An 18,138-nucleotide genomic window follows, 5' to 3' on the forward strand; every position below is an offset into this window, starting at 1 on the left:
TTTTACAACTGATGACAAACTATAAACGGGAGCCCAGCAGGTTGCAGCAACGAAGTGGACAAGGCTGTGCACATCTTGGTCGATTCCACAGTATTATGTTCATGCTGAAACTATGTACTGAGTCTAAATGATGTTTAAAATAACTTTTAAAGTATTATAATTTGGCAATGGAAAAAAAAGTTACTAAGTGTCAAATGTGGTGGTGTATGTCTGTAATTCCAGCACTTGGGAGGCTGAGGCAGGAAGATCACTGTGAGTTCAAGCCAGCCCACGCTACGAAGTAAGTTCAAGGGAGCCTAAACTCCATAATGAAATCTTGTTTCAAAAAGACCGAAAAAAAAAAAAAAAAAAAATAATTCCAAAAAAGTTACTGGGTAACAGAACAGAATCACTGGTATAGTTTGAAAATTGGCAAAGTACTGATTGCTGGAGAAATTATTCTAATTTCTTATTTTCTGCAACTCTATACCCAAACACTTTAGGTAAACTAAAAAGGAATACCTACAAGAAACTAAAACTGTTTTATTAGTAATAACAACTGGCAAAGGAACTCTTATCACACACTCAGTGATGCAGTAAAGCCAGGAGACTTTAAATGTAGGAAATTTGCTCATCCTTAGGGACAGGTGAGAGCAATGCACCCCTCCAGCTGACCACTGCTAGCACGTGGTGCCACAGGGAACTGCAGCACATTATCCCCACTTTAGGGTTGAGAGGTTATGCTAACACACAAGGATATGGTGAGTAAGTTCTAACCTGTATAGGCTGAACCTCAAATTTTCATGTAGTAATCTTTAACTTTACTACCTGAACTATACCATATCTAATCTAACTTTTGTTAGTACATGTCTGCAGTACACAATGGTCACATTCCTCGTGGGGAGCTGGTACATGCACATGACACGTCGTACTTCTTTTTTTGTCCTCTTCCCTCCCCAGCCTCTCCCCTCCCCACATTTAAATTTCACATCTCATATTCAAAGATCTCACACAGTTAAGATCATAAAAAAAAAACAAAAAGTGTACAAAAACTATTGCCTATGTACCAGGCTCCGGGACCAGGCATATAGCTCAGCGGCAAGGGGCCTGCCTGACAAGTGCCGGGTCGTGAGTTTGATTCCTGGTACCAAAAAAAAAAAAAAAAGTAAAATGTACCAGGCTCACATTTACCTTAAATGTTCCATCTGCCACACATCTGAACTTCTCAAAGAAACTTAACAGGGTTCTAAAATATTCTCACAGATTTCTTCCATATTCACCAGGGAAAGTAAGTGGCAAGAATGAGCAGTATAATGGATTATTCACTCAAATTTTCTTAAAGCTAATACTTGCCCACGGTCTAGTTTCTTTCATGCCTTACCTGATTTATTTTAGTCTAATGTATAATAATAGCTTTTATTAAAGTAACTTCAACACAGGAGAACAATTAGGGACAGATGATGAATTTAAAAACAGGGAAAATACCAGGAATATTAAACAGAAACCTCAGAAGCGGAAGAACTCAATGACTGCACTCAATTCACTAACATCGAGGGACTAGAGCAAGCGCAAGAAAGGACACACAAACTCAAAGGAACACGAGGAAAGGGACACACAGTTCAGGGAGTCCGAGGGGCTCAAGGACACCACTGAGGCAATCAGCACATACACATCACGGGCATCCCCGACACAGAAGAACTAGAAGGAAAGAAAGCCTGAAGCAATGCTGTGAACTCCCCACATCTGGAGCAGGACATGGACACACGGATCTCACAGGCCTAACAGACCTCTAATAGGATGAACCTAAAGAATCTGTACGTAGAAGCATTGTAATCAAACTGTGGAAGTCAGTGATGGGGAATTTTGAAAATACTGAGAAAAAATGACTTGTCACACACAATCGTACTTCTCATAAAAAAAACTTGGGAGGTCAGGAGAAAGTGGGATGACACATTCAAGGTCCTAGAAGAAAACTGCCACCAACTAAGAACAGGATATACACCAAGTGGAATAGTAGTCCACCTTTAAAAAGAGAGAAGTCCCGCCATTTCATACAAGACAGGTGGCCCTGGAGAACATCGTGGTAGGTGGAATGCGCTTGCTCACGTGACAGCTGAAACAGAGAGGACAGGCAGTGGCTGCTGGGGCTGGGGGACGGGAACCAGGAGCCGCCCGCCCAGGGGTCTGCGGTTTCAGTTACAGAGCCTGCACACAGTTGCAGACACGGCACCTGAGTTGGTGGCATTTTTCTGTGGTACTGGACTCGGGGGCTTGTGGGGAAAGCAGCTACACGGCACGCACAGCACTAGGAAGCAGACTTGAGTGGACAGTAAAGTTTCCCGCATCATGAGCTGGAAATGAACACTGAAGAAAGTTTTATTGTTTTGTGCGAGTGAAGTAGAGCACTCAGAAGGCAAAAGAGGGGCTGGGGATTTAGCTCAGTGGCAAAAGCGCCTGCCTGGCAAGCGCAAGGTCGTGAGTTCGGTTCCCGGTACCAGAGAAAAACCAAAAAAAATAAATAAATAAATAAGTAAAAAGAAGGCAAAGGAGCTGTTTTGGGGACCAGGGGCACAGCACTCGTCTACCATGTGCAGGGCCCTGGGTTTGATTCTAGCACAGAAAATAAAAACCCCCAAAATGAAATGAAACAAAACAAACAAAAAACAATTGTGTTTCAACATGAAAAGTCTGAAGTACCCATGAGACATCCAAACAGCTATCAACCAAGCAGTAAGGGGATCGACCAATTTTAGCAAGCACAAAGCGCCAAGAGTAACAAGGAGAGAAAAATGTAAACATAAAAATGCACTTAAACTCTTTATCCAATGGAACATCGTAACTTTTATCACATTTTTTTAAATGAAGCCTCAGAGACTTAATTTCCCGCACACATGACCAATGAGTGCCTCCTCGCTCTCTGGGATTATAAACACGTATGAAGTCCCCCAAATACACATGGGAACAAAAAAGAGGTCTTTAAGGTACTTGTAAATTACCCACAATATAAGACATCAGATATTTTGACAAAAACAGAGCACATCTCTGTCACCTCTCTGTCTCTGTCTCCTCTGAAGATAAAAGTTCTCCTCTGAAAATCTCTGTCACCTCTGAAGATAAAAGTCCCATGTTGGTATATACATACATGCACAGATATCAACAGTCATGTATTAACACTGTCAAACTGCAGAAATGAGGGTGACCTGCTCCAGGGTCACATGAACGGAAGGCTGACCTAATAAAATAATCAGCTGAGTATAACAAAGAAGTCCACAATCGTTTCTGCCACCAAGTTACCCAAGGATCTGTGCCTCTTCAATAAATTAGGGACAGCAAATGTCCTCCATCTTTAATGATACTGTAGTGGGGACTAAGGTGACAATGTAAAAACAATTTTAGTAACAGCAGGTTGTGTATATATTTGGCTTTTAGCTTCTCACCCAAAATCAGATTCCCCAGCTTAATAATTCAGTAATGTCCTTACGGACAAAAGGCCACTTCATTTCATTTCCAGGGCTCTACTGAGACATGACAAGACACAGAATGATGACCCTAAGGAGGAAAATGGCCACGGGCGGGGGCAAGTGACTTTTAGTCAGAAAAGGGCAACACACAGGTATTCCTATCCCTGGGAAACCTTCAGGGATTTGAAAAAGATGCACAAGATTAACTGTTTGGTGTAAATGCTTAAACAGGTGAGCCTGGTACAGGTAAAGGACGATCTTTTCTATGGAGGAGTGCTGTTGACTCAACATCACTATCAAGATACCTACCTTCTCCTCCAGCTTCCTCTTCTCCTCACCGAACTCACTGATTCTCTGTGTGAGAAAGTCATTGAGCTGCGAAAGCTCTTTCTCAGCAGATGTGAGCTTCTGCTCCAGGCCCTCGGGTTGGGGCTGGGCTGCTGGCTCTGCACACGGGGCCTGCGGGGAGGTGCGCTTGAACTGCGGCTGTAGAGGAAGAGTGGCAGGACTTTCAGAGTTGAGGAGTAAAATACCCGCCAGAGCACAGGCTTAATGAAATGCAGCTGTTACTGAGCTTAAAAGCAAACTTAGAAATGTAAACAGGAAATTACATACTACATTCATTCAATACAAGCATAAATTTTACAGAAATAAAACTAATGAATTTCTTCATGGTGGTAACGTTTAGCATTAAATTCAACAAACATAATGGAATGAAAGGGTACCTTTTCTAGTTCAACAAATGGTACTGGAACTAAACATTCACACATAAAAAATAAATAACACAGATTTTATACTCTCCATAAAAATTAACTCAAAATGGACCCTAGTCCTAAAAGTCACCCAAAACCCTGCCGCCTTCCAGACCGGGCGGCTCGTCCTCCCTGGGATCCACGCCTGCCTCGCTGCGCAGCACCCCCAGAGCGCCTGACGCTGCCCAAGGCATCGGCACCCACCTGTATGCCTGCACGAGACCTGCACCCAGGAAAACCAGCCCAGCCTCACCACCAGGGAGTCTGACTACCGCCTCCTCTGCGGTGCTCCTGACCACACGGACCCCTCCACGACACTGACGCTAAACCCACCTACTGTCCCAGCTCAAGCGGGGCATGAGGCGCATCTATAACCACTGCACACTCCCTCCACACATGCTCAACTGAATCTGGTCCATGTGACTGCTCGGTCACACAGCAGGTAACACGCTCAGCACCACACCACTGCTTCAAAATAGTGTGTGCTGGGTGTGGTGGTGCACACCTATAACCCCAGCACAAAGGAGGCTATTGCTGGAGGATCACTGTAAGTTTAAGGCCAGCCTGGACAACACAGGTGAGTTCAAAGCCAGCCTGAACTATATAGCAATACCCTGTCTCAAACCAACAAAAACAAAAATAACATGCAGTGCTCCTGTAACTCTTGGACTATTGAGACCACCACACCTGCCTGCTTCCGCTCCCAATGCATCCACCCGTGACTCCAGGGAAGTGTAGAGAGGAGGGAACAGTTAACAGGCATCTCAGCCAGGAGACAACCAGTGCAGGCGCCTGACGCACGGCCCTGTCCCCTTCTTTCCCAGCTGTATCCTAACCACCACCCTACCCTCCTTTTAGACTACCCAACAGAATAATCCACCTCGGCCTCCTCCACAGCCCGCACAGGATGCCTAACTGGCTTCATGTGGTCCTTCGGGTGCTCAGCTTAGGTCTCCTGCCCTACAGTATGACAAGTCTGCTTTGGAAGGCTGACTGTGCTCTCGTTGGGAGCTGTAGTTCAGACAACTACTTGGGGCCCCCACCATGCAGCAACCCTGTGCACTTGGCCTGTATTCCCGACTAGGCCCCACAGCATGGGCAAAATCAAATTCATTTACGTGTACACTACTAGCACAGAAATGGTTACCACAACCATAGTGAACGCAACATTTCTGTGAGTACAGTCACCTTTGCTGGGCTTTGAGAGCCCTAAAGCATATTGTTCTGCATTATTATGGCCCCAGAATTTAACATTTTAAATGTGTAATGTTTTCTTTTTTTTTTTTTTTTTTGGTTTTTCTCCGGTACCGGGAACCAAACTCACGATCTTGTGCTTGCCAGGCAGGCGCTTTGCCGCTGAGCTAAATCCCCAGCCCCTAATGTGTAATGTTTTCTAAAGGGACTCATTTACTAAGTGCTCACCACAATCAAAGGACTTGGTGGTAAGAAGAAAAAGAAAAACCGAAAACAGTAAAAGAAAATTTAAAAAATAATAAAATGGAAAGAAAACAGTGCCTCAGTGACAGTTGATTTTGTCAAGGTGCACAAGAACATGGAAAAAAACTCACCTGCAATTAACAAAAGAAAAAAATTCCATCATATTTTTTTCCCATTAAGATGTATAACCACAGGCAGAAATTTGGGTGTAAAACATTTTACGTACAAGCCTTTTATTTTATCACAAACACCACTGAAACTGTCTGAAAGCTTTGGCTTAGTCACGACTCCTGCAATGGACCCACGGAACTCAGCGAGGCCTGCTCTCAAGGCTGTCTCAACTATAAGACTGGTATAAGCTGTTAATAGTCGGATAGAAGTTACTTCTTAAGAACTTTTCTACCTATAAGTTTAAAATATTATTTTACAAATTGACTATTTACACTGGAATACACAAAATATTAATTTTCTTTGTCAAATGCTGTACGGGATTAGGTTAAACAAACGATCACCCAGAAAAGTGGGCATATAGAAAATCACTGCCTATAGAAAATTATTTATAAATCCAAGATAAAAATCTCTTTGCTAGAGACATGCTTTATCATCCTATCTGCTGTTTCTTCTGCCGTCTTGCCATCCATCGGCTCTCTAGACAGGTAAGAATTTATCTTCTATACTTATACGACTTAGCATTTTCCTTGCATTCCCTTGCATAAACTGCTTTGGTGCTCTTTTAAAGTCAGGTTCGCAATGATATTTCAATCCTCCTAAGCTGAAACCTTCTTTAGCAGTCCCTCCTCCACCTCCATTCCGGCAGCTTATCGCACCTTGCAGGCTGACTTGAGAGCCCTCTACTGGCCTGACAAGGTGTCAGAACGCCTTCTCTTTACATGCTTTTGCTATGCTTGTGTAGTTCAAGGAAAGCACTCACTCAAAATGATGAAGCCTACTGCATGGCTTTCCCAACAACACGATTATCAAAGGCAAGTATGCCAGTTACACGGCACAGCAAAGCTGTTTTCACTTAGCGCAGTAATCTGCGCCACTGAGCCGTGCTGCCGAACGAGGCCGCAAAGACGAGACCACAGTAATGAAGCACCTTGGTGTGTCCGTCCCTAAGTGTGACAGAAGAGGGGGCTCCGCGTAAAACGCTTCTGTCTGAGGTAAATCTGAAGCTGTCTTGTCCTCAATATTTTCTGATTTTAATATCCAACTCTTTAATACTTACAAATAACAAAATTATTAAATAATTTGAAAAGGGAAAAATTCCACTTTAAGTGATTTTTTTAAAATCTAAGAATAAAGACTAACAAAGAGGACAAGAATTTTTTACAAGTGTTTACATGTCACCACAAAGTTATCAGACCTCACTTTTGATCCCAATGAAAACACCAAATCTCCCCTCACTGGAAGTAAGCCAATTGTAAAGTTGGTATAGAAAAACATACAAATCAGTTTTAAGGAAAGCTCATAAAAGGAAAAGTGGTAACTGGAACAAGGGGCTCTTCTACTTCTCCTGTAAGTCTGCTGTAAGGTCTCACAGACCCCTTGTCTCTGTCCCTATTATGCTGTACTCTTCTTTCTGGACAAAAATTAACCTTAGTCCTATTTCTATTTCCAGGTCCAAATTCTGCCACACATAGTGGATGCCAATGCACTAAGGAGGAGTGGACGAAGGATGGTAAGTTCTAAGATTCACAAGGAAAGAATTTAACAGTGGATTGTCACTGTTTTGTCAAATGGGCTCATTGGTAAAGGTGGAATTTATACAACACTCATTAGAATTAGAGTTTATGGTATGAAAAATTACATAGAAGAAAAGAAACAGGATTATATAAATAGGAAATCTGACAAATTTAGAAAATTATTTTCAAATCAAATTATAGCTAAAAGGCTAATTTCTTTTATATATAAATTTCTTTTATATATAAATTTCTTTTATATATAAATTTCTTTTATATATAAATTTCTTTTATATAGTTTATATAAAAACAGTAAACAAAACCCATAACCCAACAGAAAAACAAGCAAAGAAAAAGACAATTCCCAGAAAATGAAAGATGAGTAGGTCTTAAACAGGCAAAAAGTAGTTCAGCAGAAGCACATATGGAAGCTTCCAGAGGGGTCCACCAGCCTCTGCTGTCACACACCCACTCCTGAGAAGACATGTGTGGTACACACCCACATGGAACAGGTGGGAGGAGAGACCCTCACACATGGCTCTCAGAGACAGTAATATGACAAGGCCAACACGTATCACACACTCACGCAAGGCCTGAAAAGAAGGAATAAAACCAGATGCCAAACAATGCATTCTGACACCTTCTAAAGTAATGAAATACATGTATATCTGGCTGATGCTATCCAGCAACCCTGGACAGAGGCATTAGAAACTGACCGCAGCAGTTCCTGTGTGTGCCTGTAAGGGGCACGACCTGGAAAGATGGAGACGCGTAAACACCTGTTACCAAATCTGTAAAATATATGAATACGCTACCAATTCACACCAACTGGGCATAGCAACACATACCAGTAATCGCAGACCAGGGAACTTGGTCACGTAGCAAGACCCCATCTCTAAATAAAAAATAAAAAGAGCTACAGACTACTGCAAAGGCCCTAGGTTCAATTCTCATTACTTGGGGTTGGGGGAGGATCCCCTGTGGCCTTACCTGCAAACTAGCCATATAAGGAGCATCACAGTTTACATAATGTCCTAACATTGCATGTTGTGCCCGTAATTCATTATCCCTTATTCTCTCATGGAGGTGGGTAATCTGTTGCTTCTGCCTGTAAAACAAAAACTGAGGTTACATTACAAAGCACATACTATTCTAAGAAACAGTTAAAAGCAGAGCTTTTAGTGTTCTAAAAATTTCACAGAAGAGGTTAACAGTATCGTCAACTTTAGAAACTATATGGGGACGTTTAAAGCTACATTGCTATGTGAGCTGTGGGATAACTATCAGTCTTATTCATACTGTGAGGTCCTTCCTGTATTCTTTGGTAGAATCCACCTCCCAGATCTTAATGAAGGAATGAACCCTTTGCTTTCTACTTTCTTTTTACCTCCTATGAGAGATGCTGCCTGCTTGGTCAGTGTTATGGCTTGTATCTAGATGTTCCTCCAAAGCTTCCTGTGGTCAGAGGTGGGGTTCTGCAGAGGCAGCTGGATCTAGAGTGTGTGATGCTGGGATTAAGGGGCCCCACCCTAGGTAGGAGTGCTACACACCTTAAGGGCAGGTAACCTGGATGGAATGTAAGAGACAGAAAGAGGGCTGCTGCCAGTGCTTGCTGCTACTGCCTTCCCTGCCAGGAACTATTTCTCCTCTGTGATGCCCTTCTGTCACCCTGCCTTACAGCAAGCGCACTATGGACTGACTGAAACCTCTACAAATTGTAACCTAAATAAATCTTCCCTCCTTTTAACTTGTGGATGTCTGGTATTTTGTCTCAGTAATGAGAAAAGTAACTAAAATCTCCATTTACATTTATCCAGAATGTGCTCCACAGTCCCTGTCAACAGAGCTATTGATGACCTCTGGCGTCTACGTGAGGGTCGCCCAACCAAATCACTGTCTTGGTGGTGAGAGTGCAGTGTCACCAGCCAGTCTGCCTGGCTTGGGACCTGCCCAGGCAACGGTGGGGCACACTGCGGGCTGTGTCCGGTGGGTCACAAAGGGTCAATGTCTGGTCCCTGGCACCCTCCTCCCTTTACTGCTCCCCAGCTCTGCCTCTGCCAAGCACCATAAATGCAGCAGCTTTGCTCTGTCACACCCTCTGCCATGAGGTTTCTCACTAGAGTCAGCTGACCATGGACTTTACCCCCTGAAACGTGAGCTACATTAAACCTCTCCTGCTCTAAGTCATCATGTCAGGTGCTGGGTCCAGCAGTGGGAATATGAGCTCATCCTCTATTCTATGCCTCGATCTTCTCCCTGACATCAGCTGCATGGGTTACATGCCAGCATCGCCAGCAATGGACAGCCCATGGCTCAGACGAGCACTGACATGACCTCAAGTGGAAATCCCATTCAAGGACATGCAAGGCTTTCTCCAGCAGCTCACTCCTTAACCTCCACAAGCTACTCAACTTCTAGGAAGATGTATTTTAAAGCTATTACAAACCAGGCACAATGTTAAAGAGTTTTATGTGCAGTATCTCGAATCTTCAAAAATTTACTAAGTCTCAGACTAAGCATATAAGGAAAAAAGAGCTTTTAATAAATAGTAATAGGGTGGAGAAACAAGCAGCTTGAGGTTTTCAAAATTATTTACACAGTAACTTTGAAACAAGTGAGGTTATATGTTTCAGACTGCATCAAAGAACTTGTCCTACATAGAATCATTTTTATTTTTTAAAACATTTGTTATCCTTTTGGAAACAACCACACAGAAAGTGAGAAGTAGGAAACAGGTAACCAAGAAAGAACGAAGTCTTCTAACAATTTTCCAATCATTTCAAGCTTAACAGAGAAAACTCTCCCTCCAAGCTAAGATGGAATAAGAGGGACTGAGCTTTCCCTTCCACCTGAAACAAAAAGCAGGGCAAAACACTGAGACAAAGGCTCTCAAGACACTGGACACCAAGGAGTGGTGGGGAAAAATTAACTCTATACTAAGTTCAGCCCTAGTGCTATTAACAAAACTTAAAACAACAACAAAAACACTTCCTAGAACGAAGCTCAGGAAGACAAAAGTAAAACTCATAAAGCCTGATAGCAAGTAAGAAATCACCAGGCATGCAGAGAACCTGGAAATTAGAGCCCATAATAATCAGAAGAAGCAGGTAACTGAAACTGAGCCAAACCTGGCACAGAAGACAGACTAGATGAAGACACCGGGTCAGTTATTACAACTGTGTTCCTATGCTTGAGAAGGTGGGGCAAACAAGGCACGTGGTGCGCAGGGACCCAGCCCTGGGTGGGAGAGAGGCACAGTGTACATTCACCTGAGCACACAACAACAGAAACCACCCAGAAACACACGAGACAGACAAACAAAAACAAAAGCTTTAAGAAAGTAATATCCATCAGCTCTCGGATGATTCTCAAAGGCCAAATATCTGCATAATTGAAATTGCTAAAGGAAAGGTGAGAAGGGAGGTGAACACTCCCCCAAATCTGCAGAAAATGGTCTAGGATTTCTCTACATCTGAAAAGAACTGTATACAGCCACAGACTCAAGAAGGCCAGCGAACTCCAAACCCAAGTAAAAGCAGGCACACTAAGCCAAGGTACCTATTAATCAAATGGGGCTCAAAGTGAGTGATAAACCTTAAGAGCAGCTGAAGGAAAAAAGATTTCAGGGAGACAAAGGTAAGGAGGACACCATATCTCTCATCTGAAATAAGGCAATCAAGAAAACGGGGAAGTAATTGAAAGCACTAAAAATTTTTCAGAACTCTCAACCTAGACTTTTTAACCTAAGTAAAAAGTAAAAAACAAAATTTACTAGTAAAATTACTAGTAAAACCTAGTAACCTAGTTTTAACCAACAAAAACAAAACAACAACAAACACCAGAGGTGAGGTTAAAAAAAAGCTTTTTTGAGAAAAGCTTAAAGCTGAAAGAATTTATTATCTGCAGACTTCAACTATAGGAAATGATAAAGGACCACCTTCAAGCAAAACAATAATGCTGTGAGATGAAAACCTGAATCTACATAAAAGAAGAAAGAGTACCATAAATGATAATTATGTAGGCAAATACATAAAGTCTTTTGCATATCACTGAAATCTCACCAAAGGTAATAAGACTGTTAAAGCAAAAATATTAGCACAGTATTGCAGGGTACATAACTTTGTAGAATACATGGGGAAACAGCTCAAAGTTAGGAGAGGAAAATGGAAGTATACTAGTAAAGAAGAAGGCTCTCAGATTGTCTTCCATTTCCACATTAAGAATTTGTACGTTATTATTTCTCTGGATCCAGTACAGGATCACCGCATCTCTAGCTAGGTTCACGATTTCCCTTTTAACACAGCTGAATCAGCAGCTGTTGAAGTACTGCCAATCTGGGCATCCAACCCATGCCTGGTATCTGCAGTAGGGCCATCCTGCTGTGGACTCACCTTGGAGTCTGTGGAGTCCACGGCTAACCCTGGTGTTCAGTGTTAGAACTGAATCGTAGCATACTGTACTAGCAGGGACCAGAACAGAAGATACTTAAACATTCATTCTATAATTCCATAATATGATATGTCTACATATAAACAACCAAAATCATGTATAAACAATTATTAAAATGGTATTCGAATGTTCAAATTTTCTAATAAAATGATTAAGTCTCATTTTAACACGTATGATGGAGAATAAACACAACTCCTTCAGTATGTGTCAAAGTAAAAGACAGATGCTGTCTCACAAATTATAGTTAATTAAACCTGTGAGTGTGAGATACTCTAAGTAGTCCTGACATACATAGGCAGGCCTTCTTTCAACTCTAAATCTGATATAAATCCCATATAAAGCAGATGACTTAGAAGGTCATTAACGATTTAATTAAAAAGGTATCTACACTATAGCAAAGAATTCATCAATTTTAAAAGGCCTCCCTAGCACAATTAATAATGTACTTTTATTTCCACATATAATTGAATGAGAAATATACATACAGCCAACTTCAATCATTACAAGATGGGAGTTCTCGACACAGCCAGTGTCACTAACAGCACTAACTCAGCGGTCTCCACAAGAGTTAGACGCTTTCTCTGAGTCAGTCCCAAGTGACTGCTTAACCCCTTAGCTGATTAACTCAGTGGAACACAATTCCAAAGTGCCAGCTATTGTAAAGGACTTTTCTGGGCAGCACTAGGGATCGACCTCAGAGTCCTGCACATGCTGGGCAAGCATTCTGCTACCTAGCTATGTCCCTAGCCGACAAGGAGCCAGCTATCAGCAGACCTATGTATAAGCAACAGCACAGGTTAACCCGGAACTCTGACCTCTTTTCTCTTAAAATGAGACTAGTTTCTCAGAATGAAGATTTGATGAGTTACAAAATGTACAGGCAAGTCCTATTCTGTCAGGGGGCTCAGAACCTATCAAGCAGAGATTAGTACATAAACATCGTCATATACGCAAAAAAGCATGTTCCTGTGACTATCATTTTGTGGATGGCTATCTTGCATCGGGGGTACATTAGGATTTTTTTATGTGCATTCATTCATTTAATCTTCATGTTAATAAAGCTGGATGGAAAAGGGGAGCTGCCCAGAATACCACTCTTCAAAACCTCCTGCTTCTTGCAGTGGCAAAACCCCTTTACTGAGCAGGGATGGACCGTAAATCAAAGTGCAAGAGGCCAAGCACGACCTCAAAATCACATCAAGCCCATAAGCAGGAGGCCTGGCAGGTACCCTAACTCTAGGTTCCATTTAACTGGACATTGAATCCTGTCACCCACCTCTGAAACAATTTCTGCATGTGTCACCAACACTTTAAAGCCCCTAGTCTATCTCCTGGGGAGAAAGTTAAATATTTGGTTCTAATTTTAAGTACTCTATATGTTATAGGGGTTTTTATACCCAAGCCATTTTATGCTTAAATGCTGGTTACATTGCTTTAGAAGCAAAGGCTCATTTCTCTTCTACTGTTTTATACAATATCTAATGCACTAATTATTTAAAAATGTTATAATAAATATGTAAAGAAAAATCCTAAGATGGCTTAAGATACTGGGTATGGCAGATTGTTTACATAAATGTCCACAATTAGCCAGGTATGGTGGTATACACCTGTGATCTCAGAACTCGGAAGGCCAAAGCAGGAGGATCAAGTTTGAGGTCAGCCTACATTACATAGGAAGACACCGCCTCAAAAACTAAAATAAATAAAACAAGTCCACCACTACTATCCTGGTTGTCTTACTAACACAGGGTGACTGTGCTGCACCCCACACAGAGGCACTGTCACTTGCAGCTGTGACCAAAGGATAGCAGTGACAGTGACAGGCAGGCCTGAGCCGGCCCCAGAGCCCCTGTGTCCTGGGCATGAGTCTGTCACAGCCAAGACACGGAGGGGACACCCGGGCTTCGTCATCCAGGTACTCTCCACCCCACCGCTCCTGTCCCTCAGCCCCACGGGGCCATGCCTTCATGCTAATCAAGGATGGAGGCCACGCTGCCCCCAACAGCTGCTGCAGCCTCCAAGGGCCACAGCCCCATAGAGGGGCCTAGTGAAGAGTTAGCCAAGTGACCCACTTGATTATCCAGATCAGCCCTTCTCCTCCTTTATAATCTACACAAGGTTGGGGGTGTCCAAAACTTGCACGGTCCTTATCCATCAGTTACTTCAGACATTCACCACTTTCCTGTGAGGTCAGAGCCCTCACAACTGTCTGCAAAGGGCAGCTCTCTTCTGTAGGCGCCGGAAGATAAAGCACAGGGGCACTGTCTGGGGCAGCACGACCACAACCAAGCCTTCCAGACAGGGAGCTCCACGCAGTGCAGTGCACACACAGGGGACAGGGACCAGACAGACAGACAGACCAACGATGGCTCCTGAAAGACCTGGACAGGGCAGGCCCAACAGGTAGCGTCAGTGCTCCAGTAAATTCCCAAACTCTGCCGCAAAGCAATCTGTGTCACTAAACTCCATCTCCGTTTGCTTGAAATACTGAGTAAATAAAAATGCACTCACCGATCGATGACGATCTCCTTCTGCCTCAGAAGTCCTTCTTTTATCTTCAGCATCGATTCCCACTTGCTGAAATCCTGAAAGCCAGATGGCGAGTGACGCTGCCGAGACACCACTGCCAGACCCTGCACAGACAGAGCGACACGATTAGCACACGGAGGGGTCTGTGGGCAGCAGTTAGGGGCCACTATTGTCTTCCAGTCACCTTCATCAGAAAAGGAGAGCACTCACTTCGATTTCCAAGTATCTGAAATCACATTTGGGAATAAAATATAATAAAGAATTTCAAGCAGGCTCCACAGTAAACGTGTAAGTCTAATGAAGATTCTAGGGCAATGTGACACTTAACATGACTACCTGTAAGAACACAATCAAGATCTCGTTAGCCGGGGGAAGTGACTTTTCATCTTGCAGTACTGGGGACTTGCAGTACTTTTCATCTTGCAGTACTGGCATGTAGGGCTTCCTACATGCCAGCCAAGTGCTCTACCACTGAGCTACATGCCCAGCCTCTGGAAGTGACTTTTCAAAGAAAGAGGCAGATCAGTGCCTCAGGAAGGAGTACCAAAGGAAGGCACCATGGCTCCAAGAGACAACACTCCCAGGGGTCACCTCGGGGGATAGATGCAGCACTGCAACATCCACCAGCTGCCGTGCACTGTCTCAGCATTTAATCTGGCTACAACTCGAGAGTCACACATGCTGTCACAGGTAGGGAACATTGCCAGGGAAGTACGATCACTATGATACAATTTGGATGGCTACTCGTCTCCACTGTAAATTATACAGTTCAGAAAAATACTGAGAATTTAAGAAAAACTTCAGATGTAAATCAACAACAATAAAAGCCATGTGACAGATAATGCTCAACTTTCTACCAATGAAACGGTAACAAAACTTTTTTCCATACTGGTGTCATGGGTTCAATTATATCTCTTCAAAAGGACATGCTCAAGTTGTAACTCACAGTACATCAGAAAGTGACCTTACCTGGAAACAGGGTGTATATATAGACATAGTCATATAGACATACAGACATAGTCGAGGGAAGATGAAGCCGTGAGGAAGAACCCAAATGCAAAAAGACTGGTGCCCTTTTTTTTTTTTTTTTTTTCTTTTTGCTCCAGTACCCAGAATCTTCACACTGAGCTACCTTCCCAGACCTTTTTTTATTCTTTGAGACAGGGTCTCCTTAAGTCATTAGGTTGCCCAGGCTAGGCCTGAACTTGCAGTCTTCCTACCTCAGCCTCATGGAGAAAGGTCCACTGCCTGAAAATTATGCCTTATGGACTGAAAATTAAAATTTGATTTTTATATTTTCAAATACTGAAAACAAGAAAAATATTTTGTGATATACGAAAATTACACTAAATGAAAAATTCAATATACTAAGTAAAGTTTTACTGGAATATGGCCATATTTATTCTTTAATATATTATTTTGCTGCTTTTACAACAGCAAAGCTTTCTTTTGTTTTTTCCCTGGTTGCTCATTATCCTGTCCATGAGCATATGGTAACAAAATAAGAAGCCACAAACACTGACACATCATAGTCAACTGATTTTCATCAAAAGAGCAAGGATAATTAAATGGAGAAAGGAATTTTATTTTATTAAAGTCTTTTTATTTTTTTTAAAATGAAAACCTATCCACAAAGATGTGCAGGCAAATGTTCACTCAAAATCATCCAAATTGGAACACAACTTATACAGTCATTAACTAATAAATGGATAAGCTAATTGTGCTACATCTATGAAGTGCACTGCCAGCAGGTACATGCAACTACACACGTAAACCTCAAAAAACATCACGCTAAGCGAGGGAAGCCATTCTCGGGCTGCTTTTGTTTATGACTTCTCAACATAGCAAACTGCATGAAGCAGGAATCAGATCAGAGGCTGCCCAACGTGGGTAGGAGCCTGACACAGAGGAGCAAAGCAGCCTTTTGGGCTGGTGCAGCTCATGTCCAACAGGCTTATGTGGTAAGAGGACCACATACATTGTTCGAAACTCAAGCCATGTGTGTCTGAAGGCTGAACTTCACACCTGTGCGTTATACCTCACTATGACTATTACAATGATATATTTTGCTTGGTTTTTCTAAAAGTTATTCCAGGTAAATGTTTACATACATTGCATGTGACAATACAGCAGCAAACAGAATTTGTCATCACTCTGAAAAAACCCAGACGTGTGTCAACAATGGAATGGAGAATTAATTGTGGTAAATGTGTACAGTAGAATACTACACATTTACAGCAATAAAATGAGCTATTATTACACTACATCATGCAGGTGAAATCTGGCACCAAACCACAATCAGACGATGATGGAAGTTAGAAGAGTGGAAAAGGGTGGAATGTGCGGTGTGGCTATGCAGACTGCGAAGAGATGAACTCACCGGAGACTATGTCTTGACCTGAGTAGGGTGTTGAGTGTGGGCATGTGTGTGTGTGTACACACGTGTGCAGCACAACAGTGCTGTTACTGAGGCTGATGCAGCTAAGCACTCTGTGAGTGCTGGACCTCAGCAAACCAAACATCACAGCCACAGGAAACGCCCACACTTCTACGCTGGCCCCTACACACAACAGGGTGTGCTGCCCTGAGCACAATGCCACCTCCTCAGCTCGCTAGTGTTCTCCTCAACCTCCTGTTCTGAGTCTGCAAGGCCACCAGGCAGAGGCCAGAGAAAGGCCAGGGCCACACCAGGAATGAAGGAGCACAGTGGGCAGGGCTGGGCCTGCACAAGGGCCTTGTCCCTGCTCTAGAGCACAGATCTACTACAACAGAGGCTAAGCTGCTCTCAATGCTGATCAGAGAATGGCTCCCCAGGGCGTCAGAAAACAGTAAGAATTCTTATTCAATAAAATCATAACTGGCCATGAGATGCAAATGATTGTATGGTGGCTATCTACTGGTAGTAAAGTATGCATTTTTACTAAATCCCAGAAAATCTAGGTACTATTTGATTTTAGAAGTATTAAAATTCATGTGCTGATAAAATATAAAAGTACTGTGGTCATGTTGTTCTACACAGAATATCAAGTAGTCATATTTCTACTTGACTGCAGCCATTATAAGTAATCATGGAGAATGTCATAATTTAACTTATGAATATATGACATATTTATAGCTTATGAATAATAAGGCTTTTACTAGACATGAACATGAAATGTAAGAGGTAATTATAAAGGCTTGTAACTGCCAACTAATATGAGTAAGGAACAGAAAAAATGTCATAAAATATTTCAGCATCTATGAAGATGAAACAAAGATACTTTCTAACAAATAAATACTTAACAGCAGTTCCAAACTCAAGAAGAGGAGAGAATTCCTGCACCTATACATTACAGCCTAGACACACACATAAGGACTTCTGATGGAAACGGCAAGTTCCACTCACAAATGAACAAGGACCGGGGCATCTACAACAATCTCAAACATGTGCCATGAGATAAGACTCAGACCCTATGAAAAGCTGCCAAAATATATCACTAATGGCCACATACACTTCTAATAAATGTTCGCTGTAGTGCAACTGAAAATAGCTCCCAATCCTTTGGCCTAGAGGACTCCTGTCAAATTCATGCCACCCTCTGCAGTGGAATACTGCCTCTGCAGTCCATCAAGTCCCTTATCTTGCTCTCCTTCATCTGCCTCTGTCCCCAGTGATCAGCATTCACAGCTTGTCAAACAGCACAGCAAGTCTTCCTCTGGCTCCTGGAATTAGCTATCTGCAGAGATACTCTAACAAGTACTCTTGGGTAAAAAGAAGCATGATACTGCACCCAAAAGTAAATACATTGACAAAGCTCAATAATGCAGAAGACTGAAAAATAAGCTACAAATAACAGAGCTTTAAAAGCT

General features: G+C 42.4%; 1 protein-coding gene across 8 annotated transcripts in view; it reads right to left on the reverse strand.

Annotated features, from left to right (window-relative positions):
- Positions 1-18,138, reverse strand: part of Cep85l (centrosomal protein 85kDa-like) — a gene marked incomplete in the record, with an annotated part of 129,581 nt that overhangs the window by 57,983 nt on the left and 53,460 nt on the right. For all 8 annotated transcript variants that reach the window (XR_001234954.1, XR_001234956.1, XR_001234953.1 and 5 more), the window contains 3 exon segments: positions 3,750-3,926; positions 8,302-8,419; positions 14,272-14,393. Coding sequence is in view for 1 of the 8 variants with exons in the window: in XM_013516602.1 (XP_013372056.1) it covers positions 3,750-3,926; positions 8,302-8,419; positions 14,272-14,393 (417 nt within the window).

This window comes from Chinchilla lanigera, unplaced genomic scaffold, assembly GCF_000276665.1.
Source record: "Chinchilla lanigera isolate Chin_1 unplaced genomic scaffold, ChiLan1.0 scaffold00035, whole genome shotgun sequence".
Lineage (NCBI taxonomy): Eukaryota > Metazoa > Chordata > Mammalia > Rodentia > Chinchillidae > Chinchilla > Chinchilla lanigera.